This window comes from Habropoda laboriosa, unplaced genomic scaffold (genome assembly GCF_001263275.1).
Source record: "Habropoda laboriosa isolate 0110345459 unplaced genomic scaffold, ASM126327v1 scaffold15, whole genome shotgun sequence".
In the NCBI taxonomy this organism is placed as follows: Eukaryota; Metazoa; Arthropoda; class Insecta; order Hymenoptera; family Apidae; genus Habropoda; species Habropoda laboriosa.
The window spans coordinates 159,047-184,263 of NW_017100141.1; the positions used below are offsets into that span (position 1 = coordinate 159,047).

The following is a 25,217-nucleotide window of genomic DNA, read 5'->3' on the forward strand; positions in this document are numbered from 1 at the left end:
AATAAAACCTATCAATTAAGGCTCGTGGAAGCACCCTGAATCACTGTATAACAGTCAAATTCTATTCACTAAGAATCGCCAACAATCGATAGCGGTTTTTTTATATTTGTGACTCTCGTTTTTTTATCTTACGCGTACACGTTTCTAATTATATACAGCCGTGCCCGCTTAAACTGCGACGGTTTGCGAATCGAGGGAGATGAATTTCCGACTGTTTCTCCTTTCTCTGGCTCGCTCGCCTTCTGAATGGGATTCGAAGTTAGAGAGTGAGAAGCATCGAGCGTGCGAGCGAGAATAACGGAAGCCGCAGTTAAGAAGGCAGTGCTGTAATTATACTCTCCCGATCCTACCGTGGATTTACACGAATTAAACGAAACGAACGGATGAAGTTCCCCTCGATGTAACCACCGTAATGTAATTATTAGATATAATACACATCGCTAATTGTTCCCCGATATCGTTCCATTTTTTTGGACTAGTTTCAGTCGTCGTGACGAAACCACACACGGATACACGAGTATACACCAAACGTGCATCCGTGACGATCTCGACCAGCGACTTTTCGCTTCTTTGATTCTCTCGAGGTGCACACATACACATACACATATACACGCGTTCGTGGCTGGTCTCTCTACTTTCGCGGCCGCGTTAGACGTAGCTCTCGTCGTCGACGACAGATCTTCCATATCCCAGGTGTCTAGTGGTAACGGAGGCGCGAGGTTGAGGAGGCGGACGATACGGAGGCGGTGGCGGAAGAGATCTTGACCTTCCCGCCACTTTGTGCCTGTCCTCGAGATTCATATGCACCGGTGGCAGATGCCTCAATCGCGGCGGTAGCGGAGGCGGTGTATCTGGCCACGTTCTCTCCTCTTCCTCGTCCTCGTCGCCGTACAGATCGATCGCCTCCGCCTGTTTGAACGAGTACAAATCGTTCCTCTCCCTCGAACCGTATATCTCGCTCGTTCTATCCCTATTCCCATAGATACTGCTCTCGGACTCGTATCGTTCCGTACGCGTCGTCTCTTTGTTCACGTAGATCTCGCTCTTCACCTTCTTGAACTCGTAGAGATCGCTGCCCGAATGGTAGCTACCGTTCTGCGAGACCGGTGACTCGCGATTAACATACATCTCCGACTTCACCTTCTTGAACTCGTTGGTCACCGGTAAGGTCCTGCTCCGAATTGTGAATCGAGACCCGTTCCGTACAGATGTCCTGCTGCGTGGCACGCTCGTACTCCGACCGAAGATCCCGCGATATGTCCAGCTGCGAGTTCCTGTAGATGTCCTTGCAATTCTCTACGTTCTCCTTCATCGAATCCTGCCTGAGATACTCCCTGGCGTATATATCCTTCTCGTCGAACCTCTCTTTACGATGATCGTGCTCGTCGAGTTTCGTACGCGGTGTCCTCTTCAGCTGTGCCCTCAGCCAATCTTGCCTTTGGAAGTTCGGATTTGGATAACCTATGTTGTTCTTCTCTTCTCTGAAACTATGATCCACGGCGCTGGTATGGTGATTGTTAGACGTGTACACGTTTATTCTCTCCTCCCAGCCGCCGTACACGCGAATGTAAGATTTACTGGTGGACTTCTCCTCCTTGGTCAGGGATTTGTCGAAGCTAGACGACGAGGCGTTCACGGCGGAATCCTCGGAGCCCACTGGTGACTCTGGAATGAACAGCTGACAGTCCGACAGGGTCAGACCGGAATCTCTCGAGAGAGACATGTGGTCTTTTCGCGGTGGTTCCGTCAGGTCCAGGCTGTCGAGGGAAAGCCCACCTGCTGCAACGAGAGACATTCCTCAGTGGACTATCGAGACACTTCAATTGAACAGAGACGTTCTCCATATATTACCGATTCATCAGAAGGAAACGAGGAGAAAGAGACGAGGCAAGAATACTCACAGTGAAGGCTATCGGTGCTCTCTTCAGCTCCGCTGTCGCTGCGCTCTTCCCCGAGAAGCTGCGTCACGCCCTCGCCAAAGAGGACCTCGCAGTGACGAATCAGCATTTCTGTTAACGCAGGAATCGCCCTGCTCTGGTTCACCGACGGATTAGGCGACCAGAGTAAACTTGGCCCGCAGCACACGCCAAGATTACTAGCGCACATCAGGTTGTGCTTCGACCGTCGAGCCACGTGATGGAGAACGCAGATCAAGTGCGACAGCAGGGTGTAATTCGCTTTAGGCAATCTATCTAGGATACTGAAACCACGAACGTTCGGTTAACAAACACTTCTGCAAAGAAACAGTTCAACGAAGATGTATATTCCTTCTCTGCTCACTTTTTGATTGTCTGAACAGGATTCGGCGTGTCCAAGCTGTCCATCCAGAGTGGGAACAAGTGGGAAGTTAGCAGTGGGTCCGGTAAAGATCTGAGAAAATCTTTAAGCAGAGCTGCCACCGCTATGATAGGAGCATCCTCCAAGCAGCTAGGATCTCCCGTGGATTCTATCTGGTCTCTCAATTCCCTCACGATTCTGACGTTCGCCGATTTTCGAAAGATGCCCTGTGTGAACGGTCCTTTGGCGAACAGTTGCTGCAGCATCACCAACACAGGTTTCGGTAATCCGTTCTCGTCTAACCTAGATAAATTCACACCGAACAGGCTAGGATTCAAGGAGAGCGATCTCCTGAGTAAACCAGTGATCTTCGACTTGTTCTTCTTCACAGGTGACTTGGGCACAGGCCTCAGGATGAAATGACACGTGTCGTGACCGCTCTTGTTACAATGCTCCAAGTCGAAACCCTCTTCCGCGGACAAGGTGTGTCTCAAATTGGACAGTTTAACAGCAAACGGTCTTTCATGACCGATCAGAGGATACGGCGCCTCGTCTGCGGACGTTCTAGCCCACAATTGGAAAGGTCCCTGCAGATCTAACAGTCTGGTAGCCAAATTCACGCAAGCAGCCGCCGTCATCTCGGACCCGACCATAATAGTCTTGCTCTGGAAGCAGACGAAGCAACGCGGATGTAGCTCGCGACACGAATAACAGGATAGCGTTCGAGAGAGAGTATGGTAATCGCACGTGCAACGTATGCGCAAAACACATTCAGATTAAGAGAGAGAAAGAGAGAGGACAGTGTAGTCGAGGCGTGCACACACGCGATTATAGTTATTAGGAGAGCGCGAAGAGGACGCGCGTCTGGATGTTGGCTTCCGGCAAACGTCTAGGGGGAAGGCAGCTCGCGTCTTCTTTAATAGCGGCGTCGAGCCGGCGCGAGGTATTTAAATGCGCCGGTCGATAATGAACACCGCGCGAGAGTGGACCGAGAAGAGAGCGTCGATAAAGGCCTTCAGATAGGCGAACGAGAGGAGGCTCTTTTTAGCCTGAATCCGATCCACTCGCCGTTGACGTCAATGATATAAAAGGGGCATCTCGAAGAAGAATGCCTCCAGGAAGGTCAAGCGATCGAACACCACCACGGTCTCTCTGAGTAAAATCGGGTGGGGAGAGGATGTGCGAAGAATGGACCGTGAAGGCGTGACCGCGTGTATCTCTCTTTCTCTCTTCTTCTTCTTGGGCTCGGTGTATAGCGTGTTATATAGCGTGGATATTGGCGGAGAGAAGCGTGCGGTGCAGCACTTACGTATTCCGTGTTCGTGTCACTGTCGTGATACACGACTTGAATGTTCGTGTCCGGCGGCTCCTTCATACTCTCCTCTCGTACGAGTTCGGTCAGACGTCCCCACCAGAGATCCCTCGCTGCAGCGGTCCTGGAAGAAAGGAATAAACGTTCCGTGTGATGCGTCGCGATTAAATTCGACACTCCATTCCAACTTTCACGTTCACCGTTTTATGTTGCACCTTTAAAAGAATATACTCTGGCCCCGTGGTCTTTGGTGAAATTGTAGTTTGTTACGGGAGGCGGTAGGTAACACGGTTGAACGGAGGTAGAATGTAGGAATAAGAAGTACATACATAAAAGTGGCCACGACGTTCGTAGTGGGCCAACCAAGGACGAAGCTAGTTTCTTGAGATTTACTTGTTTCAGCTACATCCTCTATGTGGCCAGCTGTCAGCCATAGCTCGCTCATTCTTACGGATTGCTTCAGCTTGAAGTTACCACCGCTGCGGGCTTTTGCTATGAGCAGCAGGTCGGAGAAGAGGAAGAGGTGTCTGTCTTGAGATTGCACACCCTGAATGAAAGAAGGAGATGATCTTTACAATTCGTATAGCGAATAATCGCAGATTACTCAAATTTCGCGTTAAGGACCTATTTTTCATTTTGTTCAAGTGACATAAATGGGTTGAAATAATGATTATCACTTACCGTGGTAAACTGTACCGGAGTCTCCAAGAGGAACGTCCTAGGCGGCGATTTCGGTGCCGGGGAATTGCTGGACACGTTCAACGACTTCTGCGACAACACTCTCGTAAGCCTTCCAGGATTACCGCCGTTCCTCTTACGGATCAGACTCTTCATTTTCTGAAACGAAACAGACCGTACCGTGGTTTCTTCACTCAATAACAAACGAATCGCTATCTTTGGATCCAGCGACGATACCATTCCACGGTTTCAAACAGCCACACGAAATTCCTCCATCGTCCACTTCAACCTCGCTCTACTAGCCAATTAACCGGTTCGTCGTATACACCACGAACGAGATTATCTATATTCGTGAACGAAAATATCACTGGACCCGACTCGATTATCGGTGAATCGAAGGGATATCGACGTAGAGAGTATCTGGCACCCTCCTCGTGTTAAAGGGATTAGCGTTAAATTATCGTAGAGTGGAGAAAGGCGCACACACACACCGTTTCTATCCAGTTACGAAGCGCGCGGCGCTAAAGGGTCACAAAGTAATGACCAATTTTGATGCTCGGATCTAGGACATAAATTATTATCATCCGCGCAGCAGGCGGCTAATAACCGGACGCCAACGTGCCAAGCCGCATTAACTTTCGGATGACTTAACAGCATTATTTCACCCGCTCTATCGGCTAACTTGCGCTCGAAAATTTCGCTGGCAGCCGTGTCAATTTAATCTTTCCAAGTATGCCGCTCCAAATGAACAACTTTCTCGCGTTACCGTAATTCTCTCGACGTTCTCCTCTTTCGTGTCGTTATATTTATAGTTTAATTAGAAAACGACGTATAATTTTCTAATATTTTCATTATGTTCAGCAGCAAGTTGAACGAGAGACTGTACAGTTTCCGTGGTGCAACTCGGTTCGAGGGATTCCATAGGAGGCGTCCAGTGACGTCGAGACGCGGAGAGACGGATGAACAGTTACGGCTGACAAATAACCCCACCAAATATAGCGAGAAGACGCCACGAAACACGAAATTACACACGGCCACGGACAGACTGATTAACATACATCGCTTTGACGGCGGCACACAGCTTGCCTTCGAATCTCTCCGTCATTCGTCTAAGTCTTTTCATATTTTTTCTCCTCTCTCTCTCTGTTTTTCTCTTACGAAATCGATGGTGTCCCACGATGTTTCTAGTCTCCAAGTCTCTGAGAACTCCCGAGAGTACTGTGATAAATACACAGCCCCGTTGAATTATCGTATGTTAATGAACGTTGCAGAAATCAAGGTAACCAGATGGTGACTCGCGATGATTCTTCTCGCGATTCGTGGAACCAGGCGCGTTCCATCAGCATTCCCCAGAGAGCGAGAGAGAGTAGCTAAGTAAGCGTAGCGTGTGCAAGGTGACTGTTGGAGCATTGAGAAACGCGAGCACGCGTTCACCTATGGCGATGGATGGACGTGCTGTGATCTCTCTACGATGCCCCGTAATCCCTGCTCTTGACAATACTCTTTACGCCAAGTATGCAAATCGCGGTGCACGTGGGACGATGACTCGACGGGGCAAAGAGTTGTCATTCGTTGACGAGAATGGAAATTTGTATCGACTCTGTATGTGTATGTGTGTCTTTGATCGTCGCAATGGTATTAAGAAAAAAAGAAACATTCAGCTGTGAGAATTGATGTTTCGAGGGCTCGAATTGTGTATAGTTTAAGGAAGAAATGTAGCAAGGTCGGAAAATTGGTCAGAGTTTAGATAGAAATGTGAGAGGATAAATACCCTAAATTTGGCTCATAGCTATGTTTCTTTCACGAATTATACCGACTGAGTGAACAAGTGTAGCACGCGTTTCCTACTCGCTCTCATCGCGTTCTTTTCGACGAGACGTCATCTGTCGCTCATGCAAATGATGCAGGGCGTACACTGTCATGGTATGGTGTTCTGTGAGATGCGTGGGAAATACCGTATACGACGTGTAAACGACTGCTTTCCACGAATGCCAGGAAAAATGCTCGCGCAAATTCTCGTGAGAATCGCTGGAACGCCATAGCTGATATATTTCTAGCCGGAAGCAGCGCGTAAGCTGCTATGTACACTCACGTTCACAAATATTAGAAGAATAAACAATATCCAGACTGGTGTAATAAAACTTTGTTAATAAAAAATTACTCTAAATTAAAATAGTCACGATAATGGTAACTACTTGCATAATATCGTGTCGTCATATTGAGTAACACGAACAAATCGAGAATTTTCTACCAAACGTATTTTTACCGATACATCATTACGAAGTATAGTACTTTATGCAAGACCATACTGGCTGTCTCAACACTCACGAACAGACAGTGCACACAACCGTGGAATGGTAAAAAAAAAAAAAAAAGAACGTTTCCGGGAGAAACTAGTACTGATAAAAGCACGATAAAATGAACAAGTACCGTGGTGAGGACATCTCGTTCGTGTAGCCGGAGGTTGTCTCCAGGAAAGAGCTCTTGAATACGATGGAGATCGCCTTCGAGCTGACCGCGCTGGAGAACGGCGCCGCTGCCGACGCTTCCGTTTCCGTTCTCCACTAGGTTCCTTGCTTCCTGGCCCAGGTACCTCTCGTATTCGGCCAGCCTCTGGACCTGCAACATTTCGGACAAACAAATTTCCCCTTAATATTTCACACAAATCATAGAACAATCCGAGTGTAACATTCTCGTCCTTCGATCGATCTAACTGGTAGATCGTCGGATTTTTGCGCAACACCTTGCGGAATCTCTCTGCAATTACTATAATGCGAAGTTGTAAGCCCGGCGATTGTGAAAGTAGGAAAAGGAAACCACTGGGAAACGTGTGGCGGCTGAAACGTTCGTTTCCCTGTAAGATCGACGCACGAAATTAGCGAGTCGTAACGCGCGAAAAACGATCCAATGGTTTCTTCTCAGCCAGAACGATCCGTGTAATCGTCGTGAGCGATACATCGAGGCGAGTTATGTAAATTTCACAGAGCCACGGCGACTACTCGCCGTTCAATCACGCCACAGAGAGTTTCGTTCGAGGAAGGTAACTTAAACTTAACTCGTCTACGAGAGAGAGACGTGATTCATTGTTTAATTGTTAGGAGGCACGAACAATTCGCATCAGCCGCTCGAATTTCCGCTTCTGTTTCGAATTAACCACCCACGACTTGGCCAGGACCACTCGTGCCAAAGGAGAGCACGATTTATAAATCAGCGAGATTTCATTGTTGAGCGATCCGCCGTGAGACATCGCCGGAAATATCGCGGCTAGCTTGTAATTCCGCGAATTTATACACTTAATTAAAAGAGTGCACAGTACGAATTTTCTAGAAATTTCTCGATTCCTTCGATCTTGCATATCGAAGGTTACGCGTGTTGCACGTCTCACGTGCTTCGAAATTTTCAATTAAAATGCGACCAGTTCCCTCGTACCACCCACACGCGACCAGTTTCGTAACGAAAGTGTACCACTTCTTCCTCGGTTGAACCAGGAATCGGATTCTGTATTACAGTGATCGATCTACAAAGGTGATTCGATCAGCGGATCGATTGAAAGCCGGCCAAATCGCGGTTAATCCTAGTTGAGTAGCCGAACAAGAAAAAACGAGCCGCTAACGAGCCCAAATTTGTCCCCGGTGTCGATTTATCCGGCGATCGATCGCCAACGATTGAGCAATTGCCGTGTCATTATCATAAACGAACACACACCGGTATCGCACGATCTCGAGACACGTTTCCACATTCAATTACACTACGAGTATCGCTCTTTATTTAATCCTGATCACACCGTTTATTATGTCTCAGTGAAGTTTTTCTCTCTCACGATACCTACGTTCATCGAATCGGACACGTAGCCTTCGTCCACGAACACATCCACGTATTTGACGAACATCTCGATTAATCGACGAGTTTGTTAATCGTGAAATTCGCTCACGAACGTACACACTTGCACACTTGGCAAATATAAAACACGAGCGGAGAAGAAGAGTGAGGTTGGTTCGAAGCTGTCAGACTGAGAGAAGCAAGCTCGATTTCGCGCGGCATGAATCATCGACACGCCGGAAGTAAGCACTCCGATCTGAGCGGAGGCTGGCTCGTGTGTCACCGTTTTTATTCACCTGACCGCCTCTCACGTGATTTTCGACGCGCAGATGACTAGACACCGTGACCAAATATATATAGAACATCGTCGGAGAGCCAAGTTTTTTTTTTCGGGGGGAGACTTGTACGCCGCTTAATCGATTGAGCTGTGCGGTTGCGATTCGAGATTCGCTTCTTTGCCTCGGCTTTCACCCGGTAATTGAATCGCGCCGGGGATACTCGGGGATCGAGGAAATTTCGTCGAGGAGGAAATGGAAATCGGAGGAGCTTCAAATTCTACGAGCTAGGCAGTTGTGGAGTTGGATACGTTTTTATTTGTGAAATTAGAGAAAGTTCGATCTACGGAAGTGAGAGCAATTTTGCTTTCCAAGTCGAGGATCTCGTTCTTTCATCTTCAAGAGAATTCTATTTCTAGATCCCTCGAAGCTCTGCATTCTAAGCAACATTTACAAATTCTAGACGCTCTGAAGCGAGAATAATTTTGCTTTCCTTCGTATTTTAACAAATTTTGCAATTACCTTAACACCAGAACTACCGACCGGGTCAAGATGATCCATTAGCACCTTTCGAAAAGACGCGAATGTTCAATACTGGTAAGTATTATCGCTGGTAACTTTCCGAATTTATATTCTACATGTATGCTTCTATTTGTATCGGTATGAATCGAATTTTCCAATCACGGTTTACTTACATAAAACTTCACTTTTGGAAAGTCGCTAATGGGTCGTTCTGATTGGGCTGGTAGTTCTAGTGTTAACTTGGAACATTAAAAATTCGTTTATTATCTAAGAACGTCGTAATTCTCAAAATTTACAAATTCTCGACACTCAGAAGTGAGAATAATTTTGCTTTCCTTCGTATTTTAACAAATTTTGCAATTACCTCAGCTTGGAATATTAAAAATTCGTTAATTATCTACGAACGTCACGAAGATAGAGAAAATTCCACGTCTATCGTCCGATACTCGAATAAATCCTCGATCGCTGGCACACCAAAGACCCATGCTAAATCAATCATCGAACCGTGACGTCGCTCACTCCCATTTCTCCGGCGTCAGTTTCGCGATAATTGCCCGTTTCGACGTTCCTCATTGTCTTCATTTTCTCTTTCACAGTGTAATTTTCGCGGTTTTAACGCTATTGGAATTCTTCGACGTACACGTTCGATACCGCACAATCCTCCCTCCTGCTCCTCGATCCTTCTCTTTCGTTCCGTTTCCCATCGTCATTGTTCCACGAGGGACACGTACTTTTACGCGGCATTCTTATCCCCGGCACCGTTTCTGGGCCCGTTTTCGCACACTTTCACCCGCCACAACGTCGATTATATTCCTAGGAATAGCTCTCGAACATGGAACGCGCTCGTTCCTACCTTCGATCGCCGCTCGATAATCGTTATCGAAGTCACGAGTCTGTCCACGTTTTCACGAGGCCACTTGTACTTTTCTCTATAGAAGCCACGAAAACTCGGACCAGCTTTCTGTTTGCTCACGACGGCGACGTTCTGCATTCTCTTTGGATTAACCCTTCCTTCTCTTTTCTTTTTTTTTTTTTTTTTTTTTGCCTCGATCGGTATATTACCTACACCTGGTACGGCCGCACGAGTATGCTGTTTCTGGCTGATACACGGTGAACACGTGACACACACTCCGGTTCCCAGACATTTTTCTCACAGGCCGTTACGGGGATACTAACTGCCTAATTGAATTCTCTTTTTAATGCACCGCAAAAAGTGAGGAAATTAGGTATCCTGTGACAAGCGTGAATACGTCGGGTAGATCTCTACTACTGCGGTGTTCGTGACAAGTAATTCTTCATTTTTCAGTAACTCTGAAAAAGAATCGTTTGTTTTATATTTTTTTATAGTTTTAGAATTTTGTAACACATTTGAAGGAGAGAGAATGGAACTCGGAGTGCCAACCCTTTCACTTCGCTGGAGAACTTTGAAATACAAAATTATAGTTTATTTATATTATTAAAGTGAAGCAAAGTAATGTGGGAGATAGAAATAAATAAATTCAGAAATATTAAAAACTTTTCCATCTCTATATTCGATATTTCCATTCTATATTTCTTCCATCGACTATACCTAGCTACTGTATACGTACACAGTTGATATCAAGATCGAGAGAATTTCCTTTTTCTTTTCAAAGCAAAACTCGCTTTTCAAAAATTCCACCGCAGAGGTGAAAAATATTAACACTGTACATGGTTAACACCTCGCACTAAAAGTTTCATCAAATCATTTTCCCACTTGGACCTAATCCCCGCGTATTCAAAAATCCTCCACGTCCTATGGACAAAAAAAAAAAAAAAAAAGAAGAAGCGATTCAAAGAAACCGTGTCAGCCTCTCTAAAAATAAAAAGGACTAAAAAACCTCGATTCGTCTCGGGGCACAAAGAGCACCGGTCCCAATCGCGTCTCGAGATCAGCGAAATAAATACTACGGAGGCTCGAGTGCTCTCCAGTTCAAAAGGATTTCTCCTAAATCCCTCGAAAGGAAGAGCCTAACTCATAGTAACCAACGACGAGATTCCTTCTTCCAGGGTGGTTTCCCGAGGGGTAGGTGTCCCGACCACGCACACCAGCCTGCTTGTTGATGCAGCACGGCGAACCTAAGCGTCCTTTCTCGCATATTAAGCAGAGAGGGTACAAAGGAGCGACATGTCCTGAAGATTCTCTCGCTGTTCGTAAAGAAAGCGAGAAAAAAGAAGGGAGGGAGTGAGAAAAAATTCGTTCCGGATTGCGAGAGAGGATTTTTGGCGACGCTAGATAATCCCGGATATGACGGGCTAAATTATTGCTAATTAGCATAGCAATCGTGCATCCAGGTAGAAGACGTTCTTTTCTATTTTCAGCGAAGCCACAGGCTCGTATATCGAACTTTCTGGCTCGAGGCGTAGAAATCCGATTCCGCGTATTATTCTCCAATGCTTTGCACAACCTTGTCCGAGAGGAACTTCTGTCGCTTTTACTTAACGCTCGGGTGATACGTAGGTACACGGTGAAGAAATCGTAGAAATGATATTTCTCCCGGTGGAGTCGCGAAATAGAAATAGAAATTGTATTAGATAATCCGTTAACCAAATTGCAGCAGTAAGTATCACATCTTTCTCAACTTTACTAAAGTAAAATTGCACTTATTGGAGGATCAGTTGGCGCACGGTGTGAGACGCGGTAACGAGCCATAAAGAGTCAACCCTTTCGCTGCGGCAGGTTATCGGCAAAATCTCTCGTTTTGGCGTCTGAAAATTTGTCAAATTTGTCATTTTGAAATTTCTGTTATTAAGTTAAAGTGAGAGTGCTCAAAGGATTAAAAATTTTAAAAATTTATCATTTTCAAATTTCCATTAGCAAGTTAAAGTGCGAGCACTCGAAGGATTGAATTTGAAGAACAGCACAGTGCGCGAAAATTTTCAAAGCGCCAACAGCAGCGAAAGGGTTAAAGAATCGAAGCATAAACGTCGAATCGGAAAATAAACTATTTTCTTCCAAGTATCGATGAACCAATGACGACTTACCTCGTCTGCCCCAGCTAAAAAGGCTGAAAGAATCATCCCAAAACTCGAATTCGACAAACTCCCAGCTCTGAAAATTTTCGTTCACCCTGTGCACGCATACCATACGATGTAAAAAAGTTACGGTGGAGCCGACGAGGGCCGGCGGCCAGCACACGATAATTTGCTCCACGCGGCGCGATCAATCATTTAATTAGTCAGCGCGAACGTGCTCGCGGCTGGAAATTGTTCGAACGCGGTGAATGGAGGAGAGAAAGGTCGCGCGCCTCCTCTCTCTCCATCGATACGTCCGCGAATGCATGCATCAACTCGATTGCCTAGAAATACGCACCGATACGGTATACACAACGTTAACAAAACCGATGTATCTGGAAGCGTAATACCTAAACGTATCTACCGTTAGCCACGCTCCGAGCGTTCTCGACCTCGCGACTCCAGGCGTTCGAGCTATTTCTTGACGGACTGTTTACACGCCTCTGCCGCTGTCCAGAACCGCAACGCTCGATGTCTCGATTGCCGGTTACTCCGCTTGCTGACCTCTCTGATTAACGCGACATCTCTCCGGCCGAGAATCGCCAACGAGAGAGGCTGTAACGGAGAAATTCGCGGGTCAATGTCTGTGTAACGCACGCAGAAACCTTCCATCTTTGTCGCGTTCTCTCGGGTCAATCGAGATAATACGCAGGTTTTTCGACGTTTAACCCTTTCGTGACGTACACGTCCCATTAAAGTATTCCAAGAAAAATTGACCTCAATTTAGTATCCATTACAGACCTGACGATCGTACAGATAAGCAAGAAATTGTTGAAAAGGGTTAATGAGAATCCTCGGAACAGACGGTCAGCCTGATTTCTAAGCTCACTTATTCGCCATTTTACCGGGTGAAATTCGCGGTTCAACGTCTGTGTAAAAGTAAGTAGGAAGAGTCGATCTTTATCGTGTTTTCTTAGGGTCGTTCAAGATAACGAGTGTTTTTTTTTTCATGTTCAATAAGATTTCTAGAGCTCTCTTATTCTCGCTACACGTGATCCCGATGTGAACTCGTAACCTCTTTACTCGGTTATTTATCGTCGCGATCGTATCTTTCTCTCTCTCTCTCTGGCTTCCTCCTTTTTTCCTTCGCTTCTTCTTAAGCCTGCATAGCGTACCTCTACTACACTTTTCTCTGGTACAAAATAAACGGAAGAAAAGCGTGCATCGCGTGTATATACGTCGACGATGCGTTCTCTTCGAGAGAGAGAGAGAGAGAATGCGAATACTTGGACGGTAGAATTTTCGTTCGGATTGCGGCAACTACGAGGAACAGGGGAATGAAAGGCCCCCGAGAGGCAGCAGTAAAACTTCTTCCATCCGACGATATTACAAGAGCGTGTACACGCACGTCGTGGACAAATTGCCGCTGACTGACGCAACGGAGAACACCTGTCTCGAAAAGTTACAAAATCCGCTTCCTCCGGCGGTGATTTACGCGGGCCGTGACGTTAGATTTACATTCGCGGTGAATCGATATCAACAGAAACAAATCTTTGTCCGCCATTCGTACACCGATCTCATGCTCGATTAATAAAGACTCTTTCTCCTTCTCTCTCGAGCGATTCCACCGCCGAAGGAACGAGGTACGTTTCAACGGGAGAGGAAAAGAGAGGCAGAATTTTCTGTTCCTTCTCGAGATCGTTTCTCCTCTCTCGCTTGCCACCACGCGAGACGATCGCTGTCGGTTCGTTTATATAACGTAATGGGCATTAATAACACGGCATCGAGGTCAAATCCACGCGGAATGCATAACGCGCGTACGAATGTCGAGGAATGCAACGTGCATTACGTACGATATATAGGCGTGCATAAGCGTGCACGTACCGAGAGGCACGTTGCAAGAAACGCGAGGATATACGTCGACTACCGACGGGGATTACGAAACACGCCGCGTATCCAGTATGGACAATAATTCCGCGGGCTCGATACAGCAGCGGTTAGTTAAGAATATGTGCTATCGCGAAAATCGTAGTCGACCATCTTTAGGAAACACCGTCTGACGTTGATTAACCTGCGCGTATTGTTGCAAATATTATTCCACGGGAGAAGCAGGAAGATGTGTAGAGATTTGTTGAAAAATTTCTAGTCGCCATATTTTTGGAAATATTCCACGGTAGATAGAAATTTGAAATAGCTAGCGAGCTATACAGACGAGTCAAATCGGCCCAAAATTGGCTCTTTTTAAAACTGACCTCATTTTGGAAGAAATCAAGTCGACCGTCTTTAAGAAATTTTATAGATAGAATGAAACTGAAATTATTTGCACACCTCTTTTGGAATTCAGTTAACTTCCATCGAGCACACTTACAACACCGACGATTTTTCGCCGAGAATACTACGGTCTCCGTCTTTTACCGGGTCTTAAGAGACTCGAGATTTCGTCAAACACGTGAAGATTCGCGTACACGTAAGACAAACACCCCCGAGGGTCTCGAGACGTCACGCGTCGATTTCTTCGAAGGAAAGTTCGAGGATAGCCTGGCGCGCGGTGAACCTGTTCCTCCGGTCACCGATCCATTGAAACGAGCCTAACGGACGAGGAACACGGTGGATATACACACACGCCGACTACCGAGAGCAGGATTACGAAACTCACGGCTATCCGCAAGCGACGATAATTCCACGACAAGGTTCGCGCTCCTCTGCCCACGTTCGCCTTTCGCCGTTCGCGTGTAACGCGCGGTGAAGAATCTCTGGAGAGTTCAACGCCGGCACAGGCGAGACGCGACCAACTCGTTGCCGCCGTCGAATTAGCCCGCTCGATATCCACTTTTCACCCTAGCAGGGTCCATCTCTTTCGTCCAACTCTGCTCGTTTTCCAAACGAATACTTCGCAGTCGGTAGCTTTGAACCTTTAAAGCAAAAGAACGTTTACGTAGGTGGAGGAGAAGATCGTGAAAGCTGGTCGTCGTCCAAGAGAAACAATGAATGCTAAGTGACGATTTGCCGGTGTTATTTATCGCGAAAAGATATCCCAGTAAGCTCGACTATAAAGCAGTCGAGTTCTTTCGCAAAATATATATATATAAATTGAACAGATACTCTGCAATACTTTATATCGAAACATTAAAACGTTACGCAAAATCGTAAAACAGAGTGTTTTTTTCGTGTTATCTCACACTCGAAATGTGTTTTTTTATTTTCTTTTATTTTTTATTTAATGTGTAATAAAACGTAAGAAAAGGCAGGCAAGACCGCGTAGTCTAGTCTTCCCTAAGGTGGAAATGAAGCGATTCCAGTAATGGAAGCCGCATAAAAATCTAGCAGGGGCACGATGTTCATTCATTAGGCGCACGCGATGGCAGGGCGGGCACGGGGATACAGTTCTCTCTCTGTATAATAGTAATACTGTTGGAGGCAGCGGCGAAGGCAGTGCCAGCCAAGCCTTGGCTTAGATTCCAGGTTTGTCGCGTACTCTAACTCGCGGTCAGTGGCGTAGGGCGTGTTTTCGACTCCTCTCTCTCTCTCTTTCTCTCCCGAGACAAGCTCGTTGTACGGTACTTTCTCCTCTTGCAACGTGATTGTGACACGTAATTGCATACTTTCGTCGACGAGGCTATGACGAAAGTTCCCTCCGACGAGAAATCATCGGGTTGTCTTCTTCTCCTCTCTTCTATTCTCTCTTCAAACGAAACTTATTTTCCTCGGAGATAATGTACAACGGTAACGAGGGGATCCCATTGTTACTCGCCTAGCGCTACCGATTATTAGAGAGGAGAAGGAAAAGTAAAATGAGTGTAATTTCGATAAAGTCCAAGTTACCCGCGAACCAGGAAACGATTTATGGCTAAGATTTATAGCAGGCGGAGGACCGCGATTCTACGCCTCTGCGCCTACACGTACACACCTTCGCTATTTAGCGGCACTTCGTAATAACCACTGGCAAAGGTATTCCAGCCACGACTCGAGGAATCTCATTCCGTTCACCTCGATGACGGAATTCCGATAGCCTGAACGTGCCTCTACAGCCGCACACAACGCCGCTTTTCTATCCTCTCGCGATCTTCGCTCTTACTCGCAACAGCGTTTCACTCTGTGCTCGTTCTTTTAACGTGACAATGTACACTCTGCAACGTTTAGATGACACTACTTGGGTATCCCGCGACGTGCAACTTGCCGATCTTTCCCGATCTGTCAACCTGAACACGGTCTCAGCTTGAAAGCTTCACTCCGGCGAACACTTCTGTCGCTCGTTGAGTGAAATATTATGTCGTTATGAGGTTTATCGGTTCATCGCTGAATTCTTGCCGCTTCAATCCTTCCGAGAGTCTAAGAATACCTGTTCCCTCTCGCCTGATGGAAATTCTTCTTCCAAAACTTATCGCGAAGCTCGTAAAGTCTGTTACATTCGTATATTAACCCTTTCTTTACGAACAGAGTAAAAATGGTCACTCACAGTACGTAGAGAACAAATCTGTCTCGATCCTACAGTAGCGAAGGGGTTAAATTTGAGAACAACGTTTGTCTCAATCTTACGACCAAATTTTAGCCCAGCGAAAGGGCTAAACCTAACACGATTTTCTTCCCAAGGAAGAAACCAAGTGGAAGAGATTTTCCAAAGGTCCACAGCCAAGCTGAAATAACTCTTCGTCGGGAGGAACATGTCGGACGTCACAATTTGTTCGAGGATACAAGATCGATCGTGAACCGACGGCGGAAGGGAGAGATCCAGGCTTAATCCCCGGCTGGTAAGACAGGAGGAGAGACTCGTATTAGGCACAACGTATACCGTTAACCAGAGGCTAGAAGACGCCGGTGGAAGTCGTTTACCTGGCGTTACATGCGCGTGCATCGTTCTCCTCTCGACGCAGCAGCGTTCACCTGTGTAGACCATTTTTCGACCTCGAACAACGAAAGTCGCCGGGACACGCGCCCGCACGCGTTCACCGGACAGATGACGAAGCGGATAGGTTGTGGGTTAACGGGCCGAGGGCAGAGACAACCGCCTGCGATGTACACGTTAACGGCGCAACAACGATAACATTGTCGAGACACGAGCGTCGTCGCGTGCTTTCTCTTCGCCGCGTTTCGACCGGAGGGAAGAGTATCTTAGGTCCGACAATTCCAACGATCTCGCAGATACGTCGACTCGTGAAACATCGTAGCCGACTTTCAACATTTCTTGCAATTTGAAAAATGGAGGAACGCTGAAATCTCGTTCCGTAAAAATTGCAGCTACCCAAATGGTCACATGGAAGAAAAAGTAAAAGGGGTAAGGCGAACCCTAAAAAAAAAAAAGAAAGAAACGAAGCAAGTGGAACGATAAAAGGTAGAGGAAGGGGAATCGAAAAGTCGTGTCGTCGGCCAAGGAGAATCGGTGCCGATGAAAGGAAGGAATTTGGTGAATGGGAGTGCCACGACTCGTTTTTCCACTACAATGGCACTGCTATTAGAGGGGAATAGAGGGGAGAAACAGACTCGCTGCACGTGCTCATTCGTGCACCGTGGAATTTCTCGAGATCGTAAGATCTAGTGATCTATGTCTGTACATCTTCCAGTACGAAACTGAACTACGATCGACAACCACACACACACACACAGAGAAAATTACCGAAAATTTCGTAACGTTGCAAGTTTCTCCCTTCGACGAACTCTCTAGAGTGACATCGAGATCTTTGACGTCACTGTTCGAGAGAGCGAGAGAAGAGAAAATGATATTCACGATTATCTTGGCATATGTCCCAGTATACTACCGCCCACGAAGAGTATCTTGGCGCGGAAATTCACGCGGAGTCGTTGCTTCGAATTCCTCCTCGTAAGATCCACGAGCCTCTTCTCCCCGTGTATAAATAATCCCCATCCCCCCCGCTTCGGTATAAATAAGCCTGTTTATGAATCCCTGTCGATCGAACATCTCACCGTGGAGATTCGTTATCGCGGCGCCACGAATAAATTCGTGGCGTGTTAACGTTCCCGTCGTAAAGATGCCGTTTAATCGACAACCACCATCGAAGAGTACAGCGACGTCGCCGTCATTTTTCACCTCTCCTCGCGAAAGAGAGAGAGAGAGCGAGGGGGAGAGCCGGGGTCCGATGAAAAATCGTGCAATTAGCTATTGGGATCGCGAGAATCTGCGAGGAGGCAGGGAAAAAATCGCCGGCAGGAGCTTGAAGAGAGGATGAAGAGAGAGACGAAGAGATCGGCCGGAGTGAAGTCAGAAGTTTCACGGTGCAGATTCGCGATAGCGAACCGAACGACGACAGGGAAGAAGAGAGGAGGGGCAGGTGGGTGTCCTTGAAACATGGTAGTTAACCACCACCAGCATCGGGCCACGAGGAACCATTACCAGCAACGTGTATCCCAGGGGAGGAGAGGATGTTGCGAGTGTGAGATGCGTGCACGCGCCCCCCACTGGCCAATAAGACTATTTGGGGCAAGGTTCGAGGTATAATAAGGAGAAATTTCTTTTCCCTTCTTCTTCTTTCGTCAATTCTCCAAATAAAACTGTCCAAAATAACGGCTGCAATGTGAATAAATAAAATTGCTCAGGCGAAAATACTCGAGAATTATAAATAGTGTGTATATATACCCGTGTATACTTGGGGTGAAATCTCTTTTAGGTGTCCAACAACATTCAACTATCGAGTTTGGTGAAAAGAACTTGAGAAATTGTTCGGTGTCCAACTGGCAGAGATTAATAGAGCTATACGTGAGAAAGCAAGTGGCGTCTGGTGTTATTCCTTTTACTCGAACACCCCTAAGTGCGTACTTCAAAAGGAGTGGAGTGTACTTAAGGGGTTAGTGAATAATGAATTTAGAGCTGGACTTGTCTCGAGCGGTGTACGATAATAACGATAACGATAGCTGTCGGGAGAGAAGGAGGAATGCTCTTTTTCGAGTACTGATTGTCGCCGCCTCGGTAAAAATTAGCTTTATCGAGCATTGACAAAGAGGTCGACGCGCTTCTGCTTAAAGATAAGAAAGAGAGACAGCTGATATATATATATCTCGCTCAACTTTCTCCCCAAACTATACACGTATGAATAATAAGAGAAAAAGTGTGTAAGAAGAGGTGTTCAGAGGCACGAAGAGGCCAAAGTCTGAGTCGATAGAATCGTTCCCGTAAAAATAGATCGCCAACCGAGGCTGTACGATGATCTTGCCCGTCCTTCTTTTGCTCCATTTTAGAGCCCGTAAATCGACCTCAGTGGCCCGCGGCAGGTAGCAACGATACAATGTATAATTATAGTATAACGTACGATTTAATTCTCGTTGGGTCTTCGGCGCAAATTATTCGCGCGTGCAATATTCTAGCAGAAAGAGGGAGAAAAGAACGTACAACACCTATTCAGAAACCAGTCTGCTGTTTTCGGGACCGAGCGAAATTGGACCGAAATTTAAAGGTCCCTCCTTCCTTCTCGCCTTTTTTTTCCCTGCTCTCTCGCTCTCTTTCTCTCTCTTCGTACCACAACATCGACAGAACGCATTTATGCAAATTTCCAACGCGTTCAACCAAGGTAGCAAGGTCGTATTTCGACGAAACTATCGTTCGGTACACACAGGTGTAAATTTCACGCGTAATAGCCCGGGATCCTCTAAAACTTCCAACAACTTCTTTCGCGATCGAGGAACCTCTTTAGATAAGGAAGAAGAAGAAGAAGGAAAAAAAGAAGAAGAGATATTCTAGGTGATTCGGAAAGAAGGGAGTGGAGCGAGAGACGCGGAAATTCTTGCGTTCTTGGTCTCTTCCTATTTCAAGAAACGAGCACCGCTTCTGACTACTCTCGGCGACGGCTTTGAAGACCGCCAAGAGACCCTTACCAGGAAATGTACATACGAGGCAAGAGGAAGAAAGAGAAGAAGCTACTCTCTAGCTAGTCTACGCTCCCTTTTCTCTTATTCCTCCAGCTCCTTTTCTTCCTCTTCCTTCTTCTCCTCTTCTTCATCGTCGTCGTCGTCGTCGAGAGCTCTTCCTGTTGCTGGCTGGCTGGCTGGCTGGCGCGCGGCTCCAGGAACGATTCCTCATTCGTCACGAACAGGTGCGGGCTTGATAAACGAAACTGCTTCGATCTACGTGGAAATTAGTCGCGATGCGGAGAAATAGAGCGACCGAGGACGCTTCTAATCGGCCAGGGGGATCGAATTTCGCGCGGATTACCATTCGCCGTGTCACGACGACGTCGTTGCTAGAGATTCTAGCTGCTGATGACGGTGGTGGTGCTGGTGCTCGTGGTGTCGCCTTGAAAATTCACCGAGTCAACGATAACTGTTCCCTCGATTAGCCTCTTCTGCTGACAATTTGCTTGAAACTTAACCAGGATGACTCTTGCGAGAATTATGTACAGTCGGTGGAAGAAATATAGCGAGGTCGTAAATTAAAGCGTTAAGTAGGACTTTGGTGAACTTTCCAACCCCTATCTTCTCAGTTTTCTTTCCATATCAACGAACACGCAAACTTTCACACTTGACCTCGCTATATTTCTCCGCGATTCCTTTTGTATCTTAATGCAGAAGACGTATTTCAAAATATCGCGAAAAATTCTGTAATTTATATCCCGTTTCTCGAGGCAGAATCTCTCTTCTATCTCTCTTCAGCAACGGATAACCATTTTTCCACTGTTTTAAACGCTTCACACGCTCATTGACGAATATCCCGCACGCCAAGCTCGAGGATTCCTCGCGTTAGAAGACGTTTACGACGTCTCACGTACGGAGAAGAAGGACCGGCAGCTGCGTAACGCGGCGAGATAAACACGCACAACCACAGGAATCGCATCAATCGAGTGACTGGCGCCTTTAACGAGCATACTTTTGACATCCTTTAAGAGGGCTCGTATAAAGCGCGCGAAGGGTCGTGACAACGACCTTGTCGACGTCCGGCCAAGGAGAATGGCCCTTAGTCATCGTAGGAAGCCCGGGTGAGACGAGACGCGTATATGACCACGATCTGCAGCACTTCCTCTATCTGTCCAGGAGGTAAACGAAACGACGTGGAAAACTTCTCGAGTATAATGGAGCAACGAACCCCGCCTACAAATGTCTGGCGCCGTAATTCTTTCGACCTAACGTGGACTACTGTGCTCTGAACTTGGCCTACTTTTCGACAAGTTGAAGACCCAGACCTTGGAAAGAATCTCCGGGACGTTGGTAACAGACATTCTTCGATCTTCAATTTTTCTGTAATGGCTCCATGCGAGTTTCGAAAGACTCTGCGTGGAATATGTCGAGTAGAACTCTTCCGTGACCAGTGGAAAATCTCTCACTTGAGTAATCAAGCAAAAATGATCTCTCTTTAATTAGCTCTACAGAATCGGCGATCGATAGATAAATAACAAATTCTGGAAAAAACGAAGCTGATCGCGAAAGGATGAAACCTTCGAGAAGAATGCCAAGCCAAAGCTCACTCCTACATAGTATCAAACCTATAATACCAAAATGGCTACCTACAATTGCGCCCAATCTGAAGACAAACCTATTGAGAATAGATCTCTCCTTGACGTAGGCCCAGGCCGGGCCATAAAAGCCACGGGTCCGCTGACCGTGGTACCGATCCAAGTATATAAAAAATGCTTCTCCGCATTTTAAGCAGTCGTGCGACAACCCCGAACCGAGTACCTGTTTTTCACTCGGGTTTTCGCCACCCAGGCCGGGCCATAAAAGCCACGGGTCCGCTGACCGTGGTACCGATCCAAGTATATAACAAATGCTTCTCCGCATTTTAAGCAGTCGTGCGACAACCCCGAACCGAGCACCTGTTTTTCACTCGGGTTTTCGCCTCCGTTGTTTTGTATTACATTTATATCAATAAACGTTTTTTTTCTCTGCAGTCGATTGAGTCAATCTTTATTCGCAAATTAAAGATCCTCTATAAAAACAGTGAATTGAACTTGAAAATGCATCGAAAGCATCGCGTCATCAGTGACGAAGTCCAATTGGGTAAAAATGGCGATAAAGGCGTGCCGGTAAGAGCGATAAGAGTGGGACAGCGACGTTAAGGTAGGCTCAGAGGGTTACGGCAGGTGTAGACGGTGGATTCCCGGGAAGCACGCGAAAAGACAGCCGGCAGACAGTGTGTGCGCGCGGATCCCAGTCAGCATACGGTCAATGCACCAGCCCAGTTTTCAAAATAACTTGAAACGCGCCTATCGGGCTGTCTCGCTGGTCGGGACCCCTTCTTCACGGAATCGAGAATATCCCTCTCCTCGGACATTCGCAGACTGTCTCTTGACCAGGCGCCAAATCGCCCGCTTTATATTTGCCGACACGGGAATATGCACAGGGCTCTCTGATCGTTATAACCGTGCCCGCCAAGTCACTCCATATGAATCACGCAGAAATAAACCATCCCGAGTTGTGCCATAATTGGAAGAAATTCTGCGTAATCGCTTGGCGCCACTGCCCCGCTTCTTCCATCTTTTCTTCTCTTACTTCTTCGAGATTCGACGATTTAAGGCTGTAGCAATTTCTTGGGAAGGTTCTTGGGATTTTGAATATTAGAACGATCTATCTGGAGTGTAGCTTCGATGTGTAACTTTTGATATATCGAATTGAGATCGATCGATCGGCACGATGGGTGGTCCAAGACTGAGTAGAATTGCAAGATTATCGGTGAAGATACTCTCGACGTCGTGGAGACCGAAGTTACCTACCCCTAAGTCGTTACGCGGCTGTTTATGCTCAGATTTCACGGCTTATCTCGCTGACGTAGAAATCCTTGGCACGCTCGAGCTTCTTATCTATCCCGTTCGACAGCTGGAATATTCGTGGAACGATGATGACAGTTCGCGGTAACGAATGGGACGGGAAGATAGCATCGTATCTCCCTGCAGTTCTTTTTTTAGTATAGGAATCTTTGAATTTTCGAGGGGAAAGATATTTTAGAAATATTTCTCTCTCTCGGAATGGAAGACTTGGCGAAAAATCGCCACGAAGAGGCGCGAATCTTCAAAAACACAAATATCTAGAACCTTAAATTTTCGAGGGGCAAGAAATTTTTCGAATATTTCTTTCACTCGAAATGGAAGAGATTTGGTAATAAATCGCCACGAAGAGGCGCGAAATTAAAAAAATCCAAATATCTAGATCTTGAAACTTTCGAAAGGCAAGATATTCTACAAATATTTCTTTCACTCGAAATGGAAGATTCGATGGAAAAATCGCCACAAAGAATCGCCATGAAAAATCTAAAGGCACCATTGGAAGCGTTAAATTTAGCAGAAAGAAACAGCCCAATAATCCGAATAGCATCCACAGGACTGGGACGAGTCATCGCGACGCTCAGATATGTTTAGCACGGTTTAAAGAATATTCTCTCCCTGGTTGGAGAAGAGAACAAAAAGAGAGGAAAAGAAACGGGCTGAAAGTGAGCGAAAAACGTTACAACGAGGAGACATTTTTCACGAAGGCGAAGAGCTACACACAAAACCAGAGAGCCTCTTCTTCTTCTTCTCTCCCTCTGTCTCTCGTCGTTTCTCGCGACAAGAGGGGTGGCGACGATAATTTCACCACCTGTCGTCGACACTCTTCGTTCCGCGCAAATGTATCGTTCTTCCACCGTTCTGGCAGACAAGACGGGGGTGTGTTTTTTTGATTTCGAAACCGGATACCCGGGATTGAAGACGAAGGGGGGGAGAGAGAGAGAGAGAGAGAGAGAGCCGGTAGAAACGGCGCCAAAATAGAAACGCGGCATCGTGGTGAACGCTACAAGTGGGACGTCGTGGCACGGACTGCGCACGGTAACGACGGAACAGACGAAGACGAGGAACGAGAAGAGGAGGAACCGACGAAGAAATGCATCGAAATAACCGGACGACTGGAACAAGTCCAAGAAGAAGGAGATTGTCGCTTGCACGCGCCTGAGAACGAGACAGTGCACGTCATTCACGAGACTCTGACGTCCTCTTCCTTCTTCTCCAACCGTTTTACACGGCTGTGTCTCGCAATCTCTCCTTGGATACTAACACTCGATTTTGAGTATTACGATGGTTATCGGTGGGGTGCGGGGATCGTTCGTACGTTGTAAACTTGCTTTGGCATTTCAGGGTGTAACGAATGGAGCGTTTTATGTCTCTGAAGCAAATGAACGTTCCTGAGACGAATTTTGTGCGGTGTTACTGGAACTCGAATCGAGAGATTTTGGCCCTGAGTTGCTTTATTCGATGACAGAGTTGCGAACTCTGTTCTGTAATATCTAATACTCTTGTTCTGACAGCTTAAGACGTGCAATGGATTTCTGACAATTCTGTTTGATCGTCGATGAGCTGAAGATTCGTTCAGCATTTTTAGGGTTGAAGAATGGAAGGTTGAAAGAAGGTTTCAGAGAACAATTTTGCGTGGTTTTAGTTGAAATCGAACCAAAGGATTTTCGTCCAGATTTGCTTCATTCTACGTATGAACAGAGTCTAAGATTGAACACTCTTCTTCTGACAGCTTAAGATGTTAGACTGCGTGAATTTTTCACGTATTTGACAATTCTGTTTGATCGTCGACGAATTGAAATTTCGTTCACTATTTTTAGGGTATAAAGAATGGAACATTCTGTACGGTATCTCTGATACGAATGAACGTTCAGACTTAATGCAAAGTTTGTGTGAAAACGGAGCAAAAAATTTTGGTCCAGATTTGCTGAAACGTTCTTCTTCCGACAGCTTAGGACGTTATCGACCCGACTAATTTAGCGCTCAGGAATGCAGCCATTTGTCGGAAGTGAATTGACGTTGTCGTTTTTCAAAAATACACACATCGACCATTACGATTCAACTTTTCCCACCGAAAGTATCCGCAACAAATTTCCACGGCGTGGTGAATAAAATGAGGACAGAAAACCGTTTTCCGCAGCAGCGACCCGCGAGATAGAAGAGACTGTTGATTTCACGCTCTGCTGGGGAACGAGCTCGTCTTCGTTGACGAGCATCTTCCACCAGAGACTCGTTATCGCGAGCCAGTCGAGATAGAAGAGGCGCGGTGGTGGCAGCCTGGCCTCTGAGGAATTCCAAAAAACAATTTCGATAAACGCGGTAATGGGACTGCCGCGTTTAGGAGTCGAAAGTCCGCGTGGAATTTCAATCACGTTACGACACACAGACACACGCATACAACACGTATATACAACATATGCACCTTCTTCGAATAGTTTCCACCTTCGTTTAATACAACACGTAAAGGAAATCTCCCCGTTCTTCGAGTAATTCGCGATTAAATGGAAATTCCATGCGACTCACCAGCTCCAACTCCAGCTTACGCACGTCGTAGTATCCCTTGTAGTACTTGAACCACATCACTTCTCACTGGCCACCCTATCTATCATCGTACAATCACACCGAACAAGTAGCGAATAACAATAATTCTAAGTGGCAATTAAA

General features: G+C 46.4%; 1 protein-coding gene across 1 annotated transcript in view; it reads right to left on the reverse strand.

Moving 5' to 3' along the window:
- Positions 1-257: 257 nt before the first annotated feature.
- LOC108570986 (rho GTPase-activating protein 20-like) overlaps positions 258-25,217 on the reverse strand; it is a 100,891-nt gene continuing 75,931 nt past the window's right edge. Inside the window, 8 exon segments of the mRNA XM_017932935.1 lie at positions 258-1,156; positions 1,158-1,779; positions 1,902-2,200; positions 2,281-2,942; positions 3,587-3,713; positions 3,919-4,136; positions 4,271-4,426; positions 6,698-6,886. Of these exon segments, the coding sequence (XP_017788424.1) occupies positions 649-1,156; positions 1,158-1,779; positions 1,902-2,200; positions 2,281-2,942; positions 3,587-3,713; positions 3,919-4,136; positions 4,271-4,426; positions 6,698-6,886 (2,781 nt within the window). The 3' untranslated portion in view covers positions 258-648.